Source organism: Gadus chalcogrammus, chromosome 11, assembly GCF_026213295.1.
Source record: "Gadus chalcogrammus isolate NIFS_2021 chromosome 11, NIFS_Gcha_1.0, whole genome shotgun sequence".
Lineage (NCBI taxonomy): Eukaryota > Metazoa > Chordata > Actinopteri > Gadiformes > Gadidae > Gadus > Gadus chalcogrammus.
The window spans coordinates 4218484-4246459 of NC_079422.1; the positions used below are offsets into that span (position 1 = coordinate 4218484).

Consider the following 27976-nt stretch of genomic DNA (forward strand, 5'->3'; position numbering starts at 1 on the left):
CGCATCTCCCACCACATGTAGGCAGGCCGTCAATAAACCTTGTATTATTGATCAAGCCAGCCCTACATTACTTTCCCCTCACCACATCGTGCCTGGCATGACATGTGGCGAGACGGTCGCTAAAACGAGCTCTCTGTCTAAGAATGACACGCAGCTCGTTCACAGTGTCAGGAGTCTGCTGCCCAGTCGCAGTGTTATTCCTCCTCGCGCCCGCACGCTCAGGAGAGAGGAAGCTACACTCTTGTCACAAGCTGAGCAGGTAGGGCATGCCTCTGCTAATGACACACACACCCAGCCCTTTCGGACAGAGCTCCCCATGGGCTGTGAGGAGGGCTCCTCCCCTCGCAGCGGCGGCAGGGGCTCAAGCGTGGCTCGTTTCCATGACAGCCGCATCAAAACAAGAGGCTGCACAGCCGCTTTCAGAGCATTACTCAGAATGGCTGGGCGCGTGCCCCCTGGCCAAATGGATGGACAGGCTGATCAGCAAGGGTCACACCCTGCAGTTCACCTCCGTCCCGCCACGATTCAACGGGATTGTGGAAACAACGCTGTCATCCAAGGATCAACAGCTGTCACTTTTGGCGGAGCTCCAGAAGCTTTCTAGCGAAAAATGTGATTTCCACGGTCCCGAAGAGAGAGGAAATGCAGGGATTATATTCCCGTTATTTCCTAGTACCCAAGAAAACAGGAGGGCTGACCGATTCTCGATCTAGCCCTATTCAACAAAGGCATCGTGGAGAGGCCTTTTCCCATGCTAACAATCAGACGAGTGTTACAGTGTGTAAAACCAGGCGACTGGTTCACCTCAATAGATTTGAAGGACGCATACTTCCACGTCACAGTGATCCCCAAAAACAGGAAATTCCTGCATTTCTCATTCCAAGGGTCACACTACGAGTACAACCGTCTCCCGTTCGGCTATTCTCTAGCCCCGCAAACGTTTTCCAAGTGCCTGGAGGCGGCTCTTCGGCCGCTGCACGCAGCAGGAATGAGAGTACCGTTCTACTTGGACGATCAGCTTCTGATGGCTCGCTCCAAGGAGGAAGCAACTATTCAAACAAAGAAGTTGGTAATCCACCTATCGAATTTAGGCAGAAAAGCTCCCCCCTCCCCTCACAGAGTGTGATGTATTTGGGGGTAGAGCTGGATTCAGCTGTAATGAGAGCACGGCTCTCACAGCAGAGGATGGAGACGCTGTGGTCTCTCCTCCGCCGCTGTTCCCCGGGCAGCGTCGTGACAGCCCTCACTGTCATGAGGCTGCTGGGCATGATGTAAGCCGCTCGGACGGTGGTGCCGCTGGGGCTCCTTCACATGAGGCGGCTGCAGAGATGGTTTTCTCGCCTGCGCATCGACCCGGTGCGCCAACAGCGGCGCAAAGTGACCATTCCCCTATCAGTGGGCCCCGATTTCACCCACTGCGGCGATCCCCGAACTCTCGCGAGAGGGGTGCCGTTGGGCAGAGCAACGTCACACATCTCGGGCTGGGGAGGAACATGCGAGTTTCATTTAGTGGGCGGTGTTTGGCCGCCCCCCCGTGACCATGCATATAAACGCATTGTTTATCTTTGTTTATCATTATTTATTTATTTTTTATTATTTGTTTATTATATGTTTATCATTGTTTATTTGTTTTGATCGCTCCTCACTGTGTTGAAAGTGGTCCAACACTTTGCCCCAATGTTGACGAATCAACACGTAATGATTCCCACGGACAACAAGGCGACAGCAGCATACATAAATCGCCAAGGGGGCGTGCGCTCGGCACAGTTGCGCATAGCGAGACCGCTGTTATGCTGGGCGCACACACACTTGCTCTCCATCAGAGCACGGTACATCCCTGGTGTCCTGAACAGAGGGGCAGACATAATGTCGAGGGGGGGTCCCCAACCAGGCGACTGGACTCCACGATCTGATCAATCAGATATGGAGCGAGTTTGGGAAGGCGGAGGTCGACCTATTCGCCACGCGGGAGAACACACAGTGCGAGCTGTGGTTCTCTCTCAGCGCGAAGGACAATCCCCCACTCGGGGTGGATGTGTTCGCTCAAAGACTGTGGCCGAACACACTCCTGTACGCTTTCCCCCCCGTCCCCCTGATTCCCCAAGTCTTGGACCGAGTCCAAGAGGAGCGGCTGTACATGATTCTCATAGCACCGCAACGGACGAGTGCACCGTGGTTCCCTTCCTCCAGCGTCTGCTCTCGGGGCCGCCGAAGGAACTCCCTTGGCGGGACGCTCTCTCACAGGCAGGGGGAGCAATCATAGATTACCCAGAGATTGGCCAGCGCTTGTGGGCCTGGCCGCTGAATGCGAGCGCCTAGAGGGTCTCGGCCTCTCCCAGGAGGTCCAGAGCTCCTGGGAGCTCTGGACGCTCCATCCGAGCGTGTTACTCGGCTAAATGGGCGGCTTTCCATAAATGGTGCACGGAGAGGGGTTGTGATCCCATCTCCTGCCCTTTGCCGCGTGTGCTCTCTTTCCTCCAGACACTGATGGGAAGAGGGCTGGCCTTTAGGACGGTTAAGAGGTACGCGGCTGCTGTTTCATCATGTCACGAAGGCTTCGGGGATAAAACTGTTTTTAGTCACCCCTTAATGGAGCGCTTCCTAAAAGGTGTGAGGGGAGAGAGACCCGTGACGCGCTCTCTCACTCCACAATGGGATTTAACGCTGGTGCTGTGCGCACTGGTTAAAGCCCCATTTGAGCCTCTTGACCGGGTGCCCCTGAAGTTTGTGTCAGCCAAGACAGCTTTGCTGCTGGCCCTGACGTCAGCTAAGAGAGTGAGCGACCTGTCTGCACTCTGCACTGCCCCTTCATGTAGCTGTGTTTCTGGTACTGATCGGGACCAATGAGGCATAGACTATATCGTGCTACGCCCTTTAACCCAATAGCGATAGCCTTAAAAGGCGAGAACGATAGTTACGTATTGTAACTCTAGATTCTATGAGTATAGGCGCAGCCTTTTAAGTGTCGGCCTCATTGTCCTTTAAATAGCTGAAGAAAAGGCGTCAGCGTATATCTGACGTGAATGAGGCCCGCAGAGATGATTGAGCCCCACGCTGTTGGCGGGCAGGGATTACAAATTTTTCAGTGCTACGGCTCACACCTATGGATAACGCAATAGCGATAGCCTAATGCGCCTTTACTCATTGAATCGAGAGTTACAATGCGTAACTATCGCCGCCTATACCTTCATTCTGTGGCGCTGCGCCACACATTGGTCTATGTATGGGAAACACTGAAGATATCATATGAAAACTCATCCAGGGAGTAGAAGTAAATTGTTAGCTATAAAAGAGAATAAATTAAATCACAAAGAAACATTATTTGATGCATTCACACACTGCATGAGGATCATTAAATAGCATCAGTGCATCGGCCCACCATGAGGATCATTGATGGAGATGATTCATTATGATCATTCATTCATTTGTATCTAAATATTTTTAATGTATTTATTAATTTATTTATTAATGTATTTAATATTAACACAATTATGTGTTCACAGATGCACACACACACACACACACACACACACACACACACACACACACACACACACACACACACACACACACACACACACACACACACACGCGCACACACACACACACACACGTCGCTTTTATCCAAAGCGACTTACATTAAGTACATTTGCCATAAGAAGTGAAATATATCGCTGTCAGTACAGTAAAGATGTTCATAGAACCAAGTGCAAGTACTAACAATCGCTAGGCTAACCCATTCCCCGTGTACAGCAATGATAGCAGCTACTGCAGATGCTACACAATTAAGTACTATGAATAAGTGCAATGTAGATTAAGTGCGTACAATAAGTGCGTACATTAAGAGCAGGACGTAAAACATACAATGGTGGCCGGAAGGGGCTGGGTAGCTATGCAGAGTCTAGGTGAACTCTGAACAGGTGAGTTTTAAGTCTTTTGCGGAAGCTGGTGAGCGACTCTGCGATCCTGACATCGGCAGGGAGCTCATTCCACCACTGAGGTCTTTGTTTGCTCTTACCGTACCAGACACACACACACACACACACACACACACACACACACACACACACACACACACACACACACACACACACACACACACACACACACACACACACACACACACACACACACACACACACCTGCAGCAACTTCATGAAGACTAGGCCTAATAGGCCTTTTTGGAATTCTGTGCCGAGTTTGTTCTACTGATGGGGTCTGACACGGCTCTCTGAGACGAATGTTATCTGAACACTGTATACTTTGGGCACAATGTTGCAATGGGACAGAATGAAAACGTCAATAAAGATAATTTGCTTTGTTTATTGAGTGTTTGTGTAATTGGCACATAGAGTAATTGTGAAGAGATAGAGACATGCTACTGCAGTATGGCTGAGGGATGCACAGCTGATCAGGAACGCCAGCCAAGAGGAGAGGGAGGCAAAGGGGAAGAGTCGATGATATCAGGAATTATATTGAAAGAAGAATAGTAAAATAAAAAATCAAGCAATATCATAAAAGAAAGTACAATATTTGTGGAAAATGTTGGGGACAACTTCATAAGAGGTGAGATGTACTCAGTACAGTTTATCATTAGTATTTCAGGTAAGGTCAAGATGCTTTGTGTTTATACGGGATACTGTGTTTCACTCTGTTTACAGGGATGGTTACAATGAAAGTCCTGCCTATGTTTTTTGTTTTCATTGAGTGCCATTGTTTCATGTCATTGGCTACAGTAGAGGAGAGTTCTACTTCAACACCAAAGGTAAACGGTCGTCCATGCAAAGTGTTGTGTGTTGTGTTTTTGGTCCAAATGTCTCCATGGTAACGGTGGATTTGCCCACAGGGACCTGTAAATACATGGGCCAGACTTATGAAATAGGAGAGAGATGGCTCACAGAGGATTGCTACCAGTGCGTCTGCATGTCACCATTTGGAGTAGGATGCTGCGACCAGTAAGTCCGTTCACACAGATACATATACCTTAGCTGATCTTTGTGCATTCTTACAACATTGCCTGCACCCATCCTACAGTGGATATAATCCTGTGGACTAACCGACTGGTGTGAGGTTGTTCGTCAGCCAGACTCCTACACCAGCGTCGGTGATGAAAGCCACGATTTGCCTTCTATGTGGGGAAGAGGTCGTCTCAGACCAGGAAAATCATGGTTCAAACTGACATCTGACAATTACCCTTTCTTATGATTTGGTGGCTGCTGCGTCTCTCCTCCGATATGCAATTTGCATATCTACAAATCAAATCAGTTTATGTTACATCCCCTCGTTATGGGTTTGGCCGCGGTGACATGACAATGGAATTGTTACAAATGAAAATAATTAACTGTATGAATATTTGAAATCTATCGTAATACTAAGTTTGAATAAAAAATACTTCGCTTTGGACAATTATCTTGAAAACATCTCGACTGTCTGGCAAAGGTGATATTTTTGCTCAAGAGAACATATGAATAGAAAAGCTATTAAATATATATACGTGTCGTGTGTCCAGTCGGCTAATATGTGCTCCATTTCTCAATCTTATGACTCACTATATTATTATTTGAATGGTTTAATAATTTTGAAAATTAGACATTCAAATGTACAGTGATTAAACGTTAATATTTAATTTTATGCGTTCCAGACAAAATCATGACATAAAAGAGGTCCTGTGTAGCCGATAATATATAATAAACATCGTGCTTAAGGACTCTTACTTTGAAGGCTCGGAAAGTGACAATAAACATTGTGCTAAGGGACCCTTACTTTGAATGCTCGGTGGCGCACACTTTGAACGTCATGTGGTGGCGGGCTGTTGACGTGCTGTGCTCATGAAGCTGGACATATGTTAGCTTCTAATGCTACCTGATACCTGCAAGAGATTAGCTTTGTGTAAAACAAAATAAAGTCAAAGATCACGTTGGAATAAATCGTCCACGTTTGTTTCGGTGACGGGAGATGTGGATCCTCAAGCCCCGGGAGCCTGGAGGTAACTGTCATGAGAGGGTTCAGGTCATTGACCTGGTTAAGTCTCACTGGTTAAGTCTCACTGGTTAAGTCTCACTGGTTAAGTCTCAAAGGGCTTAACAGGCAATATATTTATGACACCCCCCTGCCCCCCAGAGGGCAAGAAAAAACTCCCTTAATTAGCAAGGAAGAAATCGTGAGAGGGAGATCCCTCCTTCCAGGGACGATCAGGAGTGCAATGGGAGCCATTAATTATTGACATACTTACATACAGGCAAAATATTTTAAACCGGTCATGGGGTGCTGGCCGGTGAACAATAAGGAGACCAACCTACATTGAAGAGGTTGTCATTCCCTATCTGCCAGCCATTTATCTCTACAATTTTCTGTATCTCTCGGCTTGATCGATTTTAACTCATGTTGTCATGAAAAGCTGTGCAGTGTGTATCATCCATGATACCCAGTAAACCCTCCCTGATCTCCATCTCATGTGGCAGTGCAGGAGAACATGTTTCAAAGCTGTGAGGATCAGGTCCAACTTGGATACATTGACACACTCTTGCATGCTGCCATTATACTGCCGTTCATTATCATAGTCATCATCATCATCATCTCCTCCTCCTCACTAATGGATTGGCTCTATCATCCACACATGTAACGTTTAACCGTCTTCTCTCACAGGAGAAACCCACTACCTGCTGCCCACTAAATTGTACGTTGTGGGACGCAAGAACTGTGATGTCCTCTTGGCCAACGACCAGTCTATTAGCCGGGCACACGCCCACCTGACTGCTGATGAGCAGGTGAGACCTTGGACTGATAATATATGGATTACCATAGATGATATTGTGTTAATTCAACATGGTTCAAATGTTCTATTCACAACACTTATTATTGTACACAACAATGTCTATTTATTTGACCTTTCTATAGTATGTTAGTTAATGCATAAAATATCCGCTTGCATTAATAAAAATTGACGAGAGAGAGGGAGAGAGTGTCGATAATGTCATGTAGCATTATATGTCAATATTGTCTACAGCAAGTTTTTCTTTTTTTCTCGTAGAATTGTATAAAGATATTTTAGTTATTTAAACGTTTGATGTATTTTTAAATCTTATTACCTCCATCCTTCAACCTCTTTCTGTTGTCACACCAGCATTTCGTCATTCAAGTCATTTGCAAGGAAATTGTTATATTTGCATCGTAATATGTTGATGAGTTTAAACTTCAGCCATGAAAATGTGGTGCTAGATGGCATCAGTGTGCATTCTGTAGTGGACCTTCAGACATTGTTGGTTAATTAACAGTAATTATTTTTTAAGCAATGTTCTCTTGTTTATTTATATTCTTTTTGTGATAATTTTTTTTCTTTATGATTATTTATTTAAATTCCTCAACTAACAAAGCTAGATTACAATCATTTAAATCCATTACATGTTGTGATCAATGTACAATAATTACATGTTTTAATAATGTTTTAAATCATAGTTAAAAATATAAATCCTAAATAATCTATGTTGTGTTTGGCAGACTTTTAAAAATACATATGTTGAGCGATTGTCTTCCATGGTGGAGGTGGTATGTTGGTGACTAGTGCTGTATCTGAGGAACTGACTGGTGATTTGAATTGTGCAATACCCTAGACTCTTTCTGTGAAAGACTCCTCCAAGTATGGCACGTTTGTAAACGACAGTCGTCTACCAGAGAACCAACCATTGATCCTGAGAGCAGGGGACAATGTCACATTTGGGGTTTTCCACAGCAAGTTCAGGTATAACATACTCATCTTTTTTGCTGATATCTTTACCTCCATTTATTTAGCTTATGGCTTCATTATTTGAAGTAAACCCAACTTGTGAGTTATAATTGTAAGATTATCTTTATAACCTCAAGGTCCAACAAATGTGTTGTTGTTCTGTTCATTCATAATTGTACTCTTTTATTTCTACCATGGGCCACTACTATCATTGCTCATCCACTGCAGCACTACGCTTGAAGACCATTCTCTAGCAACTATTGTTACTGTTCCATCAGATGCAGTGCAGGGGGTTATTCAGCCTAGTACATTGTTGTTTGTAGGCCACCTAAACTCAAAGCATATCAGCAGTTTGAACCGACTGGATGGATTTAGCTAGCTGGATCAGACCTGTCCTTACGACCTCAATTCTTTGAACAACAGCAAATTGAGATGATTGTCTTCATCATACTAGAATATGAAATAGTAAAGATTTTACCTATTGGAAGATAGGCTTATGAAAGGTGATAAAAACAAGGTGATGAAAACAACCCTTACGTACAGTATCTGTCCCCCCGTCTTCCTAACCCCCCAGTGTGGAGCACCGGGAGCTTGTGGTCTGCTCGTCATGTCTGGACAACAGCGAGAAGAAGTTGCTCTCTGATGCTCTGCAACCTCTAGGGGGCAGGCTTGTCAACTCCTGGACTCCAGACTGCACCCACCTCGTCATGTCTTCAGTCAAAGTCACCATTAAGGTCAGAGATGGTTCCTTCTCTCGTATCCTACCGAGTGTCCTCGGTTTGTGTTTGATGAATAAAATGTTGGGATGGGATGTTTGTGCAGACCATCTGTGCCCTGCTGTGCGGCGGATTCATCGTCAAGCGGGAGTACTTCACAGAGTTCAGTAGAGCCCTGCACCAGAGATTACCCCCTCCTGAATCCCACAGGTGAGGTTATACGTTCACACATACACACTCAACACACGGCTGAAGCAGGCGTGGAGCTTTGCTACATCACAGTATAATACTGGCCGGTCTGTCATTTGGTGTCTCCAGTTTCATCCCAGAGATCGATGAGCCCAGCTTGAATAAAGAGGCAGTGAACCTCTGCTCAAACCCAGAGCGTGGGCGGCTCTTCCGTGGAAAAAACTTTGTTTTCTTCAACTCAAAACAGGTTAGACCAACAAACCCCTGCTATATGAACCAGTCAAGTGTATACAGCCTCTGATTGATGCTCTTGAACCACATTTCCCTTAAAGGCACAGTACCTCATTTCATAAGGTCGAGATCATTTTCATAATATTCTGTCAGCAGACTATTTGTCTCTCTCCTGGTGGGGTAAAGTATGTACCCCAGATAAAATATGGTTTGGTTACCTCTGTCTACCTCGCTCTCACCCTCCCTGTCTCTAGCTGAAGCGTTTGAGTGCCGCAGTGAGTTTCGGAGGTGGGGAGAGCCTGCTGCTGGAAGAGGGCTCGCTGCCAAGGCCCCTGCTCGAGTCCCCACAAAGCTGTGTTGTGGACCCCGCGGCCTCAGGGAGCTCCCAGCTACTGCTGCCCAGCTCCACCGCGGGCTGGCTGGACTCTGCGAAGAGGCTTGTACACGAGTACGCTGAAATCCCCACACTTCCATAGAGTCACACCAGCGCTGCTGACCCTTGAGTTTCACCTTGACTGTGTACCCTGCTGAAGCTCTCTTGGTTCGCTTTGTTTTTCCCATTACAGAAGTGGCTGTCGACTCATCACAGAGTCTGAGATTGGATTAGCAGCCATTTATGTTTCTTGTGAGAAATACTGCAATCCGTCCATTGCCTTCAGTGAATCAGGTAGGGCAAAAAATGTCCCACTTTGGAATAAAGAAATCTGTGATTGACCTCTTAGTTTGTTATTTAGGGTTATCAAGGTGTGCAAGTATGAGAAAATGATGTTCCGTTATATCCATCTTTCCATGTTGTCCTTCTATTCTTTCAAGCCAATTTAACTGGTGGATTCTATTCACCATCCTGGCTACTTAATGGTCACCCTTAAGAGGGTGACCATTTTACTGTACACTCACATGGCCAAGAGAGTTACCAATGACTGTACAGTCACATTACGTTTACTCAGATCAAGCTAAGGTGTATCCGACTTTGAGGAAGTAGACCATCATCCTGTGTCTTTCCTAGACTGAGTTTATCAGCTGACTTTATTTTAATCAACTTTTAGACCTTTTCCTGACAAAATATTTAGGTGGTGTTAAGTAGAAACATCCCTCTGTGATATGCTGTACATTCTTTAAACATATTTATATAATTTTTTCCTGAAATGGACGTGTTCTTTGTTTCCTCTTGCCTGTACTGTAATGTGTGTGTGTGCGTGCGTCAGACTCAGTCCAGAGTGTCCGGCCCCGGCTGCCCCCGTATGCCTCTCTGTCCCAGAACGTGGCTGTAGAAGAGACAGTGCTGCAGGCATCATCTATCAACATCACCGCATACGTTGGCAACACAGAGGCCTCTCAAGGGTACTCTCACTGGACTATAATTCGCATCCTCTTATAGTGACCAAACGGTCCTGCTGAAGTCACCCCTTCCTCGTGTGCCCCCACACCCATCACTTTCTGTGTGTCTTGTTCCCTCCCTGGCCAGGCTGGGGACGAAGTCCACTGCAAGGATAGAGACGGTGGGAGAGACCCAGAAGACGCCCCAGCACAGCAGAACCCAACCGCTCTCCAAGCCCAGGCCCAGCGCTCAGGGAGCTGGACGTGTGTCCGCTGTCGCTGACACCATGAGCGCCTCCTTCCACACCGTAGAGAACACCGGCTCGCAGCAGCAGGAAGCAGGCCCCAGAGAGCAAGGTCAATAGATGTGTCTCATGGGGTTGTGTTTGTGTTGAGAGCCTTTGATTGGTCTCCCAATACACGTCACAAGATAATCACTGGCTGATCTTTTAAGGGATTGGGCCAGTTTGAACCCAGGTTCATTGTTTATGTGTCATGATTTTTGCTATGTTCACCAACCCAGCGAGGGCAAGTGTAGGAGGGTTCATCATTTCAGTCGTTTTCTACTACCCAGTGGTGTGTAAACACGGACTCTGAACTTGTGGATTTGCATATGACCATAGCTGGGCTGTATGCACTACAGATACACCCAGCTGTACAGCGATGGCAGCGGCTGAACACTGTTGGTAGTAGAATGAATGTCAATGGCTCTCCAACAATTTCAGAACGGGAACCAGGAATGGGGGCGAGTTTAACAAAAGTCATGATTAACATCTGGACACAGACAATGTCAACAGTTAACCCAAAGTCTGTACATATCGCCACAGTCTCTCTGATTAAGTGGAGATTATCAGTTATTTAAGAAGTCTTTATTTTAAGCAAAATCCCAGATATTGACATACAGCCTGACATGACATGATACGTATATTGTTAGGTAGAAGAGCAAATGTGCAATGTAAAAATCAGTTCAATATATTTTTACCGACCAGGTGCAAAGAATGCTGGTGTCTTGCCATCCAATCAGAAGACCCACATTGGTGTGGGGGCTTCCTCACAGAAACGCTCTTCCCAGAAACAGAAGCCCCCAGCCCAGTGTTCCCCACAGAAACAGGCCCCCCTCACCAACTTCTTCCAGCCAGTCAACAAAAAGAGGTATGCATTGTTTTGTTTAGCATAGTCTTATACTTAATTTTCCTTTTACTATTCACGGTTAGTCAATGACCATATAGCTTTATCTAAAGCAGCTTACAGTGAATAGGGTTGAACAGCATCTTGCTAAGGATGCCTACATTAAGACTGCATGCATAGGGTATTTGATATCAAGATAACAATGCTAGTCATATTAGCACTACATAGCACAGCACTTCATCCTAGAATTACAGATTTTTTCTTTAAAAGCCCCCGGTCCGTTCCCTGTCATGTCCTCCATGTTTTATTATATGTCCATGTTTAAGTCATGTTTACACCCGGCACTGTGCGCCAGGCCTCGGGCGGACGAATTCTCTGCTGAAGAGTCGGAGCCCAAGAGAGCCCTCCAACCAGGCGCCTCCTCCTCCTCCTCCTCAGCCGCTCCGAGAAGACCCACAGGGGCCCAGAGTCCGCCGGGCTCAGAGTTCGATCTCTTCACGAGGCCCATGGACACTCAGTCACGGGCAGGCGGGGTCTCCCATCCATCCCAGCAGGGGACGCTGGGCAGGAAAAGGAAGGAGCTGGAGGATGTTGGGGACAAGGAGCTGGAGGAGGAGAAGGAGAAGGCCGATGATCTGGACATGGAGGAACTGGAATCCCTTATGTCTTTAGAGATGGAGGGTTTTGGCGAGCCGTCCCGGGCCGCCCCGGACCAACAGGCACAACTCGTAGGAAACCGCTCGGTGGACAAGAGGAATCCCGCCTCCACGGTCGCTGTGGAACACTCCTCTACAAGCAAGAGGCCGCGGGTCGACCCGCGGGACCCCGGGGGGGCTGGTCCAGGGCCCAGCGGTGGCCTGCTGAAAGGCTCCACCTCAACCACCACCACCACCACCACCCAGAGCTCGGAGGCGGAAAATTGCACCAACTCCATCATGAGACACAATCCCCTCATAACTGCGGACCGTGCAGGGGTTGCGCGGTGGCTCTGCGGGGGTCCAGAGGAGGCCCCAGCTGGCACCAGAAGTCAAGAAGCACTGGCTGTTAAAGATGAAAATGTGTCTATGGTTGTGGTGAGGCCAGCGTCGGCTCAGTTGTTAAATATTGAAAGCACCCATGGCCCCCTATGTAACCAGTCTCCCTGTTTTGCTCCAGGATGGTTCAGAGGGATTAGGTGGTGCAGCCCGTGGACAACCTATGGAAATGCTGGAAAAACCACTGAATGTATTCAAACAGGACAAAATAGTAAGGGGTTTCTTTTTCTATTGGTTCTGTTTCAAATGTTGTTATTGAGCAAGAAACCTTGCACAACAAATAATTGTAATACTTCCGTGGAAACTAAATAAAGATACTCAACTGATAAACAATCCATTCTTTGTCACTTCAGGCCTCTGAAGCAGAGGAAGGTCTTCCGAAGCGGCTGGTATTGGTGGAGTTTAAATCCCTCATGGTCACAGCGCCTCCTAGAGGCAAACCCCAGCAAACACAGGGACCCAGCTCCACAAAGAACTTCAAATGCTTTTGCAAAGTCAGTCGAAGATGCTTTTAATTATTTCATTATTAACCTAAAAATCACTTTGTGATTATTCTGATTAGTATGTGCTCATATAAAGGTGTATGTATACGTCCAAACATCCATGTGTATATCATACTCATTTTTCTCAATTGTAGTTTCGATTCAATGAATTCTTATTACAAAATGAACTAGTATTAATTGAAATATGTAAAATTGCAAATGTAATACATTACATTTACATAATTATAATGCACATATTCGCAATATACTGGTTTATTGTTTCCACCTTTTGGCTCATTATCCTCACAAAGAAACTTCCATACTTGGTATTAAGAGCCCCTGTGTTGACCTGGCTCACCCGCTGTGTTCCTCTTGGTGCAGGTACGGGGGTCCAGCACCGAGAGGCTAGCCCGGCTCATTGGAGGCGGTGACCTACTGGCCCACAACAGGGGCAAGAACTCTGAGCTGGATGACTTGCTGAAGGATGCTTCTGAGGTGAGTCTTTCACTGTGACCCTGTGCTGGTAGGAGACAATGGAGTGGGTCTAGTGTTACTGGGGCGGCAGTAGCTCAGGAGGTAGAGCGGGTTGAGTGGTAACCGGAAGGTTGCTAGTCCGATCCCGGCTCCTCGTAGCTGAGAGTCGAGGTGGGCCTGAGCAAGACACCTCAACCTAACTGCTCCGGAAGGGCTGGCTGTTTCCCCTGCGTGGTTGACACCGCCGTCTGTGTGTGAATTTGTGAATGAATAGTTGTCAGCAAAATCCTCTAAATGTATAATGTAATTGTTCCTGATGTGTGTGTTGGTTCCAGGAGGAGCAGCAGAGCAGGCGGGATGAGAGCCTTGGAGATGACCTCTTCAGGTGAGGACAAATGTTTTTTTTTCTTCAGTTTAGTTCTGAGTTACCTCTTTATGAAACACAACAGAAAATATGAACTCATTTTAAATCTCCCATGCCATTAAAATCTCATTTTTCCTATTGTTTGTTAAATAACATGGGTCAGAATAAGTTTGTGACCTATGGTAAGTTTGAAATCTATGCAGTTTGTCTGCTGTATGCAATAGCCAATGAAAGTTAGCCAATCTCGATAAGGTGCTACGTAGCGTCGTCAAATTATTATTCATGGACCTGCCCACTTGGTTGGTTCGTAACCACCCACAGAAATCCTGAAGGAGTCGAGATTGAGCTAATGCTGCTAAATAACAGGCTAGTTACAGAATTTTGAATGCAATGGCAGAACGACATCGAACCTGTGTGTCATGCCAAAGGAAAACGTCCACATTGCATCTACTGCCAAAGAAGGAGGTATTAAGGGAGAAATGGTTGCAATTTATTTTTGGAGAAATACCAAAAAACAATGGAACCAGATTAGTGCTGTGTTGGGCACATTTCAGAGACGATGACTTTGTCTCGTCTCTGGTATTTCCACAACGAGACTCGTAGTGGGGGTTATCTCAGCCATGGTGAAGAAGGAATTGGGGGAAAGGAACTTTGGATTTTGACTCCCTGAAGTACAAGAACCACGAAATGGGGCAGAAAGGGATTGTTGCCCGCAAATGTCTCCCACTTGAGCCCCGCTTCCCGCTGCCGAGGGACCACCGCCTCGGCGCTGCCTGCTGCAGGAGGCGTTGGTGCCTAAGCGCTGACCGCTGCCGAGACTCCGGCGGGAGACAACTACGATCAACAATCCCTTTCTTCTCCATGTCGTGGTTCAGTCTACTTCAGATTGTTGTGGACGTGGAAGAACCAGAGACGTCAGAGAACCAGACGCAGTCGTTTGTGATTCATATCGTCTGGAGGCGCACACAGCTTTTGGCCGTGATGATATGTATTATATGATATCGATATCATTAAGATATAGAGCTCCCGGACTGTAACGCAAGTTTTGTTTAATTAAATAATCACCAAAAGTCCACATTTAAACGACAAACGACACAAACTAAGTTGTTTCAATAAATGCCATTTATTAAATTAGCCTAGGTATTAAAACATAACAGCCATTCTCGGCAAAAATGGTAAACGGGTAAAAAATTATTAATTCGATAATTGGAATTCTTGCAGGCTACTTTCGGCGCAACTTCATGGCATGGAAGTGCTCCGCTGCTCGCGAAAAGTTTAAGCTCAACCCGGCCCAAGGCTCGATCTGCGCATCAGCCATCACCTTTTCCTCAGCTAGGCGGATTCTGATAGATGTTTTGATCCTGTTTTGGAGTGAAAAGCCCCGTTCCGCAGGAACACTGGACACGGGGATTGTACTGGCGATTTTGGCCAGCTTTGCCCAGTCGGGAAAGATTTGCGAATTTTTCGCGAGAGAAAACCGGCGAAAAAATTGTATTTGTCGCGCCACACTTTAGCCGGGGACAGGCAAGCGCGTTCACGAGGATTTGTGCCACGACAAATTCGCTCGAGTTGAAATATTTCAACTTTGACGCGAATTTCGCGTGATGACAGCCGATCAGCGTTCAATAGCGTGGCCACTGAGTGACATGTGTATGCATGTGCGGTAGCACTGCACGCGTTCATGAATGCACGTTCGTGTTTGCCTCCCTGGTGAGCTCGGCCAGGAACCGCTACTGGTTTTCATATGCTGCTGATTAATTCATACATAAATGCGAACTTCTTTCTTTTTTTTCTCGGACATGTGGGCCGTTTACATTTTATTATACCGGCCATGCGTGCGTGCTATCGGCCAATGTCCTGCTATAGCCGGCTAACGTGAACACTGGTTCTGCTGTTGGTGTTATGGCGCATAACAGGTCGGACTCTCGTCTCTGGTATTTCCACAACGAGACTCGTAGTGGGGGTTATCTCAGCAATGGTGGAGAAGGAATTGGGGGAAATAACTTTGGCTTTGACTCCCTGAAGTACATAAACCACGACATGGAGGAGAAAGGGATTGTTGCCCGCAAATGTCTCCCGCTTGAGCCCCGCTTCCCGCTGCCGAGTGACCACCACCTTGGCGCTGCCTACTGCAGGAGGTGGTGGGGCCTAAGCGCTGACCACTCCCTCGGCAGCGAGGCTACGGCGGGAGACAACCGCGGCCAACAATCCCTTTCTCCTCCGTGCCGTGGTTCAGTCTAATTCAGATTGATGTGGATGTGGAAGAACCAGAGACGTGGAAGAACCCGACGCAGTCGTTTGAGATTCATAATATCATCTGGAGGCTCACACAGCTTTTGGCCGTGATAATATATATTATATTATATAGATATCTATGTATAATACGATATTATTTAGATATAGAGCTCCAGGACTCCCGCCGGAGCACCCGGAGTGTTCACAAATATTTACAGAACGCGGCCAAAGGCTGTTTGCGCCTCGCCATCGCAAAACTAAACAGAGCGCATGGTACCGTGGCCGCAAGATGCTGAAGGGGCATACCCCCACCCTCCTCCTTGACCCTTCTCCCTCCTCCTCATTTGCATTAAAGCTACAGACACCGAAACGGCACATTTGGGGAAAGCTCAATGTGCGACTGGCTCGTAGTGGCTGTAATTCTGCACCACGGCTGAATTTCGGGAACGTCTTCAAATACTGTGTTTGGGGCCCACTAATATCTATATTAAAGCATCCATAAAGTAGCATGCCATGGGACAGAGACAAAGACAAAGACATATTTAAGCACCCATTTCTTAATCTAAATGATCCTTTCTAAGTGCACCAGGCATATGATCTTGTGCACAGGAACATTACGACACTGAGGTGCTATTTTTACACATGCACCTGCACCCACGAACGCACAGACTATGCAATAGGATTTTTGTCAATAACATCTAACAAAACTTCTTAAATATCAAACAAAAGTAAGAATTTGAGAGAGAATATAACCCAGTTGAAGCCAAAAAATGATTGGGTATTATTAGTGTTGTTGCTACTGCAAGCACATCTACTGTTCTTCTTAAGTTTCTTTATTCCCTTTGCCAGTTTTTTGTGCTGTTAACTGCTATTTCTTACTTTCTGCTACAGAAACCATTCAACTATCAAAACGTCCAGCACTTTAACAACATGATGGCTATCTCTATGCGTTTTTCAACTCTTCAAAGTTTTTAAACTATTACATCAACTACTTAAGACATTATAACTTGGTCAATTTTCAACGTTAACCTTCATAACCCTAACCATTTAACAAATCAACACACTGTATCCTAAATAATTTGAATAACCGAATTTCGATTACCTCTGTACTTTTTTCACAGTTTTAAGTTCCATATCGGCTTCGTTTTCAGTTGGTCTCATTGATTTACGCTGAGGTTAGAGCGCGGAGGACGTGCGGGCAGTGTTGCCAGATTGGGCGGTATTTCCTCCGAATTGGACTACTTTACGACGTTCAGGCAACGGTGACTCTAGCGTTGACTCTAGCGTTGACGTTAGTGTTGACGTTAGCATTGACGTTAGCGCTGACGTTAGCTTTGACATTAGCGTTGATGTTAGCATTTTAGCAAGCACACTCACAATTTGTTAGGACGAATCGCACTCTAGTTTAAACCTGTTTTTTTGCGTTTTTGATAGCATTTCCAATTGTTTTCGGCCTGGAAAAAAACAGTCCACACAAGAAGTTTGCGTCCGAATTCAAACTAAAGTCAGGCAGTAAACGAGAGAGCTTGCAGCCTGTACGCAAAGTTGACTGTGGGAATTGTAAACTAAAGGACTTGTCATCATACATGGAAAATAGCTAGTTTCCACGATTTAAAAAAAAATGATTTGTTTGCAAGTTAAAGTTTTCCTTTTGAAATTTATATTTTTCGCTTCATTAACTTTATCGTCCCTCAAATTCTTATTCTTGTCTGATATTTATGAAGTTTTGTTTGATAACATTGATCTGATTCCACACACACACACACACATACATACACATACACATACACACACACATCCTGTTATATTAATGCATATAGGTGTTGGTATTTAGAGACACCTCAGCTTGCTTCAACTTCAACCAATCATAATGGTGCCATTCCTACGTGATAGGAATTTAAGAGTTACCATGGCAATGAAGAGGATAGGCTGGCTCTTAGGCTGTTCTGTTTTCTCAGGCTGAGTAAAAAGGTGCGCGTGTGTGTGTGTCTGTTAAATATTTGGTGCGCATGTGAGTGTGTCTGTCAGGGCTGAGCTGTTTGATCACTGAGTCACCCTGCTCAGCCAGTCATGCGTAGCCAGGGAACAGATTCGGTCCCTAAGAAAACAATCTTTTCATATTTTGGTTAAGGACAAACCCTGCCATTCAGAAGTGCTTTATTGGAAGGGTGTTTGACTTGCTCAAACACTGTCTGTGATTTACAGATCCTAATTTGGTCTATTTTTATGGTTTGAGCAAAATGTCACTCAGGACATTAAGGAATGATCCACCAGGGAGGGTAAAAGCTGTTGTTCCAACGTTGTGTGTGTGTGTGTGTGTGTGTGTGTGTGTGTGTGTGTGTGTGTGTGTGTGTGTGTGTGTGTGTGTGTGTGTGTGTGTGTGTGTGTGTGTGTGTGTGTGTGTGTGTGTGTGTGTGTGTGTGTGTCTTTGAAGGTACAATCCATCCAGGCTGTCCAAAAAAAGATGAACCCTCTAACATTCACAATAAACAATGTACCAATCAGAGTCTTTGCGCGCCACGAAACATACAGCTACCTCGGCCATAAATTCAATATCGCCGGGGAGTGGACAGCGCAAGTAGACGAGATTGTCACAGACTACATGGCCAGGCTGGACATGATACACTCCTCTCCTCTCCCTCTGGTTATGACACTGGAGGCGATCGGGCAGATTGCTCTGGCCAAAATACACCATCTCTTCTCCAATGTTCACATACCAAAGAAGGTACTGTACGAACTCGACAACAAAACTGTACAATGAGTGAGAGAGTGGTTTGGTATGAGCACACACACAACCCGTGACTTCATTTTTCACAGTAAGCGGGAGGGGGGGCTGGGGATAACAGACATTGAATGAACATATATTTCCACACGCCTTGCCCATTTATTAAACATGCTTAACAGTGACGATCAGGCAGTCAGAGAGATCGCCAGAGCCTCGCTCATTCTCGACCTGGAGCAGCGCAAGGTCCCGAAAACGAGCGACCTCCCCAGCTTCCTTGGGTTTAAAAAGAAGCCCAGTGGTAAACTGGACACCAATGCACCAGGGTTTGGCGTAAACTCTGACTGGCCCGATCTGAACGACCTGTGTGACTGGACTGGTGTTTCCCTGGAGTGGAAAAGAGCGGACAACGAGATGGTGAGCGTCTCCAAGTCTGTGATCACGGACCTGTCAATAAATGTGCGCGCAACAGTGAGCCGTGACGGAACATCCAGCGTGCTCCCCACCATCGGCGCGCGCGCGCACCTTCTAACGCTCAGAGAGCAAGAGAGAAAGGAGCGCTGGACAGGACTGAGGCTGCAAGGGAAGCTTGCCTGCCTCCAGTCAGCTGATCACTCTGTGTCCCACTCAATTCTAAAAAATGCAGCTATCGATGAGGAAATCCTAATCTTTACGATAAAGGCTCGCCTCCAGGTGCTGCCAACTAAACTGAATCTGTCCATCTGGTATCCCAATAATCATGACTCTCACTGTCTTCACCATGGACAGCGTCAGACCATAGAGTCTATGTCCCACATTTTAAACGGTTGTAATGTTTACCAAGGACTATACATAGCCAGGCATGACAGGATGGTTGACATTATCACCAAAGATGTGTCACCCATGTTTTATTCCTCTGTTTTGTTCTACAAACATTCATGTGTGAAACCAGAAATGTTCCAATGCAATGACCCCCATGTATTTAAAGGTATAACGGCAAATACACCGGATGTCATTGTGATTGATGAGAATAACGGAGAGATTTTCCTATGGGAAGTTGGTTGCACTTTTGACTCAAGTTTAGAGGAAGCTTTCCTTACTAAACAAGTTAAATACCAACCATTGAGAATTATGAGGTTGTCCAAATGTAAAGCCAAGCAGCTTGCAACATATTGCTCAATCTCCTCCATTATAGGCAGCCGAGCTATTTGGAGGAGGAGGTGTTTTCTGTACCCATAGATTTTCTCTGTCTGTTAACAGACTGTGTGCAGAATAAGCTCATGTGTACGTATTGTCTATTCTGTGCATGTTTGACTCAAGTACTGCAACATGTTGTTTCGAGGATGTGTAGGGCATCAAAAGCAACTGAAAATATTTGTGCCCTTGCAATGTATTTTATAAATGCGGACACAAATAAAGACATTGGTGTGTGTGTGTGTGTGTGTGTGTGTGTGTGTGTGTGTGTGTGTGTGTGTGTGTGTGTGTGTGTGTGTGTGTGTGTGTGTGTGTGTGTGTGTGTGTGTGTGTGTGTGTGTGTGTGTGTGTGTGTGTTTGAAGGTACAATCCATCCAGGCTGTCCAAAAAAAGATGAACCCTCCACATCAAGCGATGCCGCAGTGAGGAGGTGGTCGACAGGCATCAGGATAATATAAAGGCCCTCTCTAATAACGTCACCAGACCTGCTGTTTGTGGTCTAAGGAACAAGTTAATGACAGTGAATGTTTGTTTTGTTGTATGTAGCAGGCATACCTTCATGTCTCTCGCACTAATTGCAGGTTGTTTATACAATGTAAAAAAAAAAGACTTCAGATTTGTTTTTGAAGATTGTATTTGTTAATAAAAAAATACAGTTTATAAAACATCAAGAATCCATATTGTTTGTACTAGAAAAGGAAGTCAAAGCTTGCATGCACAAAACTACTATTCCTGTTTCTAAACCAAGAAGCCAAACAAGTGCCCTGATTTCATAACTACCAACAAATATCCTTTTCTATTTTGATGTATTTATGTATTAACTTATTTCATTAGATAAACCAACATATAAGGCACTTGCACAATGCTAGAAACAAGTTTTTTGTGCAATTGGTTGATGCAGAGAAAGTCCATACACACATCCACAGCAAGTTCATAGGAGCAGAGAAAGGAACTAAAATTTGGCACATATATTCGAGAGGTAATAATCTAATTTTCTGTAGTAGTAGCAATATGGTTTTCCAAGGGGACAGAACCTCCTCCAATGCCCTTGAGCAAGACTGCAAGACCTGCTGAATGTTTTTGCCCGTTTTATTTGTGAAGAGGCACTGGGCCTTGAGTGGGATGCTCCTGTATGAAGCTACCTGGAAGGGAATCTGGGTCTAGACTGGCTTAGAGGCCTTGGTACCTCAACAACAAGCCAGACAACCTAGAGATAATGGCAATTTCACAAACTCTTATACAGAGGGAATATATAATTAGTACACAAGCTTGAAATGAAATCATTGACAACTAAACATCTTAAGAAAAAGAAAATGTAATCTTTTTTGTTCAAACACTGTGTTGAGACTTGCTTCATTTCCTTCCCATTCTGCCTGACTAAGCAGCCTTTTCTGTTTCAGACAATATGCAATTCTAGCTTTTGAGATGCTTTCCTATTCTAGCTCACTCACTGACTTATTGTATGCCTCTAGTAGACACAGATATTATCAGCTTCTTTTCAGTATCATAAGACTAATGAAGATCAGGCTAACATTTTGAGCATTTCAGTAAAAAAAGCAAGCTACAAAATTAATGCTCAGGTATTTGACACAATATAGTTTGACGGATTAGAGTATTGATATACCCTGGCCATTTTAGAAACTCTAGGCTACAGCCAGTGTAACAAACAAACGTAGAACATAAATACATAAAACCAGTACTGCTCAAGTGGTTGTTTGATTCAGTCCATTATCAATATAAACCCCCTAGATGCAGAGCAGATTGGAAAGCAAGGCCAAGGAGCAACTTTTCTTCTAATTTTCTCAGGTTGTCTAACATTAATGGATTTAATTGCATTTTAAATTATAGAATTTCACAGTTGTAGTTTTCTTGCCATCAACAGCAAATAATCTGCATTTAATATTCAATATAATATTTCCCAATATAATATTAACCAATAGAATTGTCAAATAATATTAATATTGATGCCATCGTATATTTGGCAGTTACTTTCAAAAGTCCTTGTCCAAACTAAGGTCACACTGAAGGAAATATAGCAGCGGGTAACAGGCTCAGAGTCCACAGGCTAGTGGAAATTGTTTGGAGATTGTTTTCTGCCGAATGTGGCAAATAGTTTGTCGCATGTTTGCATTGATAGAAGGGCATTAAAGAGTGTGTGCAGCACATGCCATGCAAGTATGCATGCGTGCATGCATGTCGGTACGGCAGTCACCCACAAATGCTGTCGATGAAGGCTACGCCAGTCTTTAAGCATTCAAGTCTTCCAAGACAATATTCATCCTCATTATGCATTATGTTCTGGGCTTAATATTTGACCCCAAGACAAAACAAAGATCACCCTTATTTGATGTAATGCATCACTGTCCATCATTTACACATAGAAGAGAGGCTTAGGTGGTAATGAAAGACACACGTTGAAAATGTTTTGAAAAGAAGAATCAGATCCAAACTGAACAGTGGTACACTATTTCCTACATATCCTACATATTCCTACCTTTCACAATCGTACTGCCCTTTCTAGTAATAAACTGACTAGGATTAACTTGAGATGAGCTTCACTGTCTTTATTTATCTCTATTAGTAACAGCTTTTATCAGGTGTGCTCTTCAGCCAACAAGCCACTACCAACAATAACATTCTAGATGAATGTTTTCACCCCGTCGCCGATAAGCTTTTCATTCTTCTTTAGTCTCTTCATTAAACAGGAGGCTATGCCTAAAGCTCCACCCTTTAAAAAACGAACAAAGTTGTCTCCTACCAGGGGGCCCATCGCAAACAACCCCGGTTCCTTGGTGCATTCAAAGTTGAAGGGATTGATGTCAATGGGGTTCTGCTTGCAAGAGATGGGCTTTGTGGGGTCAATACCCAGGTACTGGCCCTGGCCCTTGAGGAAACACAGGTTGGGGTTTGTCCCGATCAGAACCAGAGCCATGGAGATCTTGAACGCTTTCAAGGAGTTGTTCCCCTGAAGTACACACTTCCTGTCGGGCTGAAAGGAAACCACACAGTGCTCTGGGAAACTAGTGTAGTCAGGGGAGAGATTGCTGTCACCGTTGGTAGACATGTTAACTACGGCCTGTGGGGGCTTTGAGCATATTTTGGCACACATTGAGGAGGCAACACTCGCTACCTGTGGTCCATTAGAGACAGAGGGAGCAGCCATGCTTGTCGTGTGAAGTCGGGAGCACATCATGTTATAGACCTTGTGATATTCTGGGTACAAAGTCTTTGGCAGCTGTTTGAAGATTAGGTCAGGGTTGTCAATGTTTTTACGAAAGACGTGTAAGACAGGAATGTTAGCACTGCAAGCGCATAGCACTGCGTCAGCAGCACTAAGACCAGCGCCTACAATCAAAACTGGATCAGAGGTTGAATCCAGTTTTCCCTGGCTCACAGCCAACCCCAGGTCAGAAATGCTGTGAAGTACAAAGGGAAGTTCCTCCCCCTCTACGACAAGTCGAGCAGGGAAATCTGATGCGCCGGTGGCCAGAACAACATTCTCTGCAAACAAGCAGAAAGGGACATGGCTGTCCTTCTGCAACCTCTGGTACCCCCTCACTTCCCAGAGCGTGCCCCCTCCCCCACTATCTTCACACTCAACTCCATTTCCATCAAACGCTTCATTCTCACCGTTACCAACCCCTCCACTCTCTTGCTCCGAACCCTCCTTTGCCACAGCCTGCGTCTTGTGGCCCCGGCAGAGTTTCTGTACAGAGGTCACATATGTGTTGTCAATGAAGTTCTTCTGCAGTCCCATGAGTTTCACATAATTACGGTAGTAGGACGAGATCTCCTCTGGGGTGGCTCTGTCATTGGTGACAACCCTAGGGAGAGGATCATAGAGAGGAGAGAGAATATCAGCAGCTGCTAGAAATGTTTGGTCCATGGCCATCCACCTGTCTCCAGCCTGCCCTGAAACTCTCAATACCTGCGTTTTCCATTGGTCAGGTCTCTATAGTTCACCCCAGGGAGCTCCATCCAGATGCCAAGACTAATAGTCAACATGGATCCTTCCATCGCCTAAGGGAGAAAAAATCCTGATTAAACTGGGGAAGAAGAGGCCATTCTAGAGGGGACCAGTGAATCTGTGTGTAGGTAAGGTATGGAGATGCTGACAGCGATAATGAAAGTGAGGAGAAAAAGTTCCTTACATGCCAGGCCCCTCCAGGTGTTGCACTGCCCAGAACCAGGTGTGGGATCTGCTGCTGCTTGTCCCGTTTCCACTGAACGACTGGGGGGAGTTCATAGCCAAAGTCTGCGTTGGGGTGCATGAGGGTGTCAAACAACACCGCCACAGGGTTCCCTGACCTCCCCTCCAGGCCTTCACTCAAATACTCAAGATCCTGCCGCACAAAGGGAAAGGAATTTACAGAGGAAAGTATTAGCAACCTGTGTTTCAAACTGCACGGGTTCCAGCCCCCAGAGTGTGTTTACCTGTTCAGTGATGGGGAGGTGCTTGGCCTGCTGTAGCTTTTGGTATAATATGGGGTTAGGATGCACTGCCCCGGTCTCTAAGTAGGGTTTGTAGCCACTCAGCAGGTAGGATAGACAGATACCTGACGGCCCATTGCCTAAAAACAGAATAAATCATTAGAGAGAGAGTTTAAACATAGAACAGGAAATGAGGAACAGGGTCATGACTGAGTCATGCTCACCTATGACGACTACAGGGAGGGTGGGGGGTTGACCCTTTGGCACCGACGTTTCTTCCAAAAGAGGCATGGCGGCAGTCAGGGCCAGCGCCGCTACTGGGGAAGGAAAGTAGGAAGATGGAAAATAAGAATAAAGGAAGAGCAAAGTGGATGCTATGAGACTGTGAGAACAAACAAGACTCATCTTCGTTCCCAACACAACAGTGCTCATTGCACTGTTGTGTTGCGATAGCACAGTTCCCCTGGTGCCACCTCTGTCTACCGGGCATCAGCTGAGCCACACACATGCACAGACAGAATCAAAACACAGATTCATCCCCTTATTTCCCCTCAATCTCACTCTGGGCATTTCCCACACACCCACTAAACACGTGGCCACTCCCGCCACAAGCTCCCACAACAGACGGTGCCCCCATGCCCGCCACTGTCCACAGAGACCCCCCCCCCCCCCCCCATTCTACCAAACATGGGCAACGGCTAGACTAGCCTCTGTTGACTCCAGTGTCGCTTCCACAACAAAGGGGGATCTCTGGTCAGTTTGATGGAGGCTCACTGTCTGTTGTGAATGTTTGCCATTGAGCGTGTGTAGTGTGTGTTGTTGCGTCAAGCAACAATGCCATTGTGGGTCCGCTGGGCGGCAAATCCCCGGTGATCACTCCTCCGAGAGGGCCCTAATCCCAGCGGCCCTGTTTATCTCGGTGCTACCCATTTCAACGGCAACAGGAAGGGAATGTGAATCCTGGCACAGTGACAAACCAGTCTACCAGCCCCCCCCCCCCCCAGACCACCCCTCGTATACCCCCTTTTACCACTACCTTCCAACTGCCGCCATGCCCACTAACACACACACACACAGGTTCCCGCCAAACATTACCTTCAACTGCTACCTGGCTTTCGTGGCCTGACCTAGCTCAGCACCTCTAACCCTAACCCTCAACAGAAAGCTCCACCAAAATTATTTATTTTGCCGTCTTGCAGCCCTAAGCTGTCAGTATTTTTTGAATATCTAATATCTAATAGCACATTTGGAATGACAATAAACAAAGTTAGATATTTCATAAAATTCCTACCTGCTCTCTGTTTCCCAGAGTCTATCGTTATATAGGACCTGTAGGGCAACCGATGGTGGGATGTGTTCCTTTGGAAACTGGTGTGCTCTTTTCTGCAAACAAATTGGGACTTTATAGGAGGATTTGTATATTAGGAAGGTGTGGGGCAATGGGATTGATCCAAGTGTTTCCAGCCGTACACAGCCAGTCTGCTGCATTACATGAAATGTCGTTCTGTGTACGCTTGTATAATGTTTACACCCTGATGTCTTCCTGTGAGAAACATGTACACAGTGACAAAATGGTTTCAAGGAAATATGATAGACTATGAAGACTTACATTACATCAAACCACGGAAATTAGATTTAGTCATATCGAACACAAATGATGCATCATTTGTAGTTTGAAGTTATAAGGCTTACGTCATTTGAATGTTTTTGTATGTTTGTGTGTGTGTGTGTGTGTGTGTGTGTGTGTGTGTGTGTGTGTGTGTGTGTGTGTGTGTGTGTGTGTGTGTGTGTGTGTGTGTGTGTGTGTGTGTGTGTGTGTGTGTGTGTGTGTTCAGAGACGAGAGAGAGAGAGAGACTAGTGGGGAGAACTAGTGAGGAGAAGAGAAGGGAAAGTAATAGGAAAATATAAGAAGCATTTGCACTTGAGCTTGGCATTCAGAAAGTCCATTTCATAAAGGGCTGAGCATAGTTTCTTCATGGTTGGTTTCATTTTAAAAACATTATTTAAAAGATAACCTACGACACGGAAAAAACAACTAGATATCAGCTTCTCAGCAACATGAATGTTATATTAAAAAACCGAAAAAAAACTCTGTCTAGCGATATTAAAGACATGACAATCATATCAACCCCTTTAATCTGTTCAAAAATGTCCATGTTGTGTTGATGAGACCCTACGGTCCACCACTCCTCCTGGCCGGTCAGCCTCAGCAGGGAGGCTGACTGTCTGATGCACGAGGAGCAGGCGATTCCGGCTTGCATCATTACATAATTTAGGTCACTCACACTTCCAACCATCCGCATCACTTGGGTAAGGGTGAACTGCGTCTCTCGCGCGCATTGCCACTTACCGCGGTTTGCTTTATCCGTCGTCCCGGTCGCTCCTCTTAATGACGGCCGCGTTGGTTGTGTTCCTAACGGTATAAATATGCAGTCAGTCACTGGTGGGAGGATCAATGTAGGCAAAGTCTTGCGTGAGATTGCCGACAATAGCCTATGCCAGCCTTCCTCCCTCTCTCTCCCCCCTCCCTCTCTCTCACTCGTATTTTTCTTTCCCCCCCCCACACACACACACACCTCTCTCTCTCTCTCTCTCTCTCTCTCTCTCTCTCTCTCTCTCTCTCTCTCTCTCTCTCTCTCTCTCTCTCTCTCTCTCTCTCTCTCTCTCTCTCTCTCTCCTCGCCTCTTTTCTTTTTTTATGATTCTGAAACAAAACAGACCAGACCTATTATAGGTCTGGTCTGTTTTGTTTCGAGACTGTAGGCCTACTATAATAGTACAGTCTCGATGATAAACATTCATTGTAGCCTTTGTATTTTCAGTACAGAGATAAACCGACTATGCATTTGATGTAGTCCCAATCGTAACCCGCAGCACCGGCGGGCATTCACTGTTCCGGTACGCGGCGGCGCTTGTTCATATAGCCAGGGCCGCTCCTCGCCGTTTAGGCGTCATAGGCGGGAATGCTCATTGGCCAAAGAAATCCGTCGAAAGAAATTGGGTTAACACAGTTATCAATCTCAGAACGCTGGTTAATTTGTCAGATTTGTCTCATTCAGTTATTCTGTGTTGTATTGTAAGGAAAGGTTTTTTCAGACTACAAGAATGCTCATCGCTTATTCTCCTGTGTTCTTAATTTAGAGTAGGCAGGCTACATTCTGATTCTGCTCTCTACACAACCTTATCAACGCATCATGTAAATGCCATGTTCAGAAATAAATATGAAACAATACAAATATGTATTGTATTGGCTAATGGTTTAATTAATGATGCCAACTGTAGTTGTGCTTCATCTCAAACTTGAATCCTTGATCATTATGATCATCATCATCCTCTTCATCATTGTGTTACGAGCCCCTCTGCAGAACTTGGTGCCATAGGCGCAGCGCGTTATGCGCCTGGTGGGAGCGGCGGCTCTGCATAATACAACGCGACATAGCACTAATGTTGCAATGGTAATGGCAGATACGGTGAATACGGTTGAGCAGTCAAGCTTTGAGCTAATGGGGGAAACATTCATAAGAAATATGATGGATTGATTGATTGATTGATTGATTGATTGATTGATTGATTGATTGATTGATTGATTGATTGATTGATAATTAAGATGCTGTGGTCCAGGGACGTGGGGGGTTGTTCAGGTTGCTTGGGCAACTGCCCATATGCCCTCCTCGACTCACGTTGCCCTTCCGAGGAAAAAGAAAAAAAATATATATATATTTTTTAATAATTTAATGGATGCAGAATTTCATGTAGG

General features: G+C 45.5%; 2 protein-coding genes across 4 annotated transcripts; one reads left to right on the forward strand and one right to left on the reverse strand.

The window, feature by feature from the left end:
• The first annotated feature begins 5779 nt into the window (after positions 1 to 5779).
• nbn (nibrin) lies at positions 5780 to 20445 on the forward strand. 2 transcript variants are annotated; one of them, XM_056602221.1, is made up of 17 exons: positions 5780 to 5986; positions 6646 to 6767; positions 7611 to 7738; positions 8298 to 8457; positions 8546 to 8649; positions 8758 to 8875; positions 9114 to 9307; positions 9426 to 9526; positions 10065 to 10200; positions 10325 to 10533; positions 11166 to 11328; positions 11660 to 12377; positions 12460 to 12549; positions 12692 to 12832; positions 13202 to 13315; positions 13630 to 13679; positions 20152 to 20445. In XM_056602221.1, the coding sequence occupies exons 1-17, from the start codon at positions 5956 to 5958 to the stop codon at positions 20183 to 20185; spliced, it is 2613 nt and encodes an 870-aa protein (XP_056458196.1). In that variant the 5' UTR covers positions 5780 to 5955; the 3' UTR covers positions 20186 to 20445. The 2 variants fall into 2 exon arrangements, with proteins under 2 accessions (XP_056458196.1, XP_056458195.1); XM_056602220.1 differs by lacking the exon at positions 20152 to 20445 and adding an exon at positions 18328 to 18618 and having other exon boundaries at positions 5786 to 5986.
• Positions 20431 to 26736, reverse strand: osgin2 (oxidative stress induced growth inhibitor family member 2). 2 transcript variants are annotated; one of them, XM_056602222.1, is made up of 7 exons: positions 26571 to 26653; positions 25511 to 25602; positions 24444 to 24536; positions 24223 to 24359; positions 23940 to 24131; positions 23717 to 23808; positions 20431 to 23612 (listed from the first exon to the last, which is right to left on the reverse strand). In XM_056602222.1, the coding sequence occupies exons 3-7, from the start codon at positions 24508 to 24510 to the stop codon at positions 22427 to 22429; spliced, it is 1674 nt and encodes a 557-aa protein (XP_056458197.1). In that variant the 5' UTR covers positions 24511 to 24536; positions 25511 to 25602; positions 26571 to 26653; the 3' UTR covers positions 20431 to 22426. The 2 variants fall into 2 exon arrangements, with proteins under 2 accessions (XP_056458197.1, XP_056458198.1); XM_056602223.1 differs by lacking the exon at positions 25511 to 25602 and having other exon boundaries at positions 26571 to 26736.
• Positions 26737 to 27976: the final 1240 nt, after the last annotated feature.

Excerpts from the sequence above, each read along its gene's own strand:
- nbn (XM_056602221.1), top strand. The coding sequence starts at position 5,956 with ATGTGGATCCTCAAGCCCCGGGAGCCTGGAG. Across the intron at positions 10,534-11,165 it reads AGCAGGCCCCAGAGAGCAAG|GTGCAAAGAATGCTGGTGTC; the intron begins GTCAATAGATGT and ends TTTACCGACCAG. Across the intron at positions 12,550-12,691 it reads TATTCAAACAGGACAAAATA|GCCTCTGAAGCAGAGGAAGG; the intron begins GTAAGGGGTTTC and ends TTGTCACTTCAG.
- osgin2 (XM_056602223.1), bottom strand. The coding sequence starts at position 24,510 with ATGCCTCTTTTGGAAGAAACGTCGGTGCCAAAGGGTCAACCCCCCACC. Across the intron at positions 24,132-24,222 it reads ACCTCCCCATCACTGAACAG|GATCTTGAGTATTTGAGTGA; the intron begins GTAAACACACTC and ends TTTGTGCGGCAG. Across the intron at positions 23,613-23,716 it reads CTGACCAATGGAAAACGCAG|GGTTGTCACCAATGACAGAG; the intron begins GTATTGAGAGTT and ends TCCTCTCCCTAG.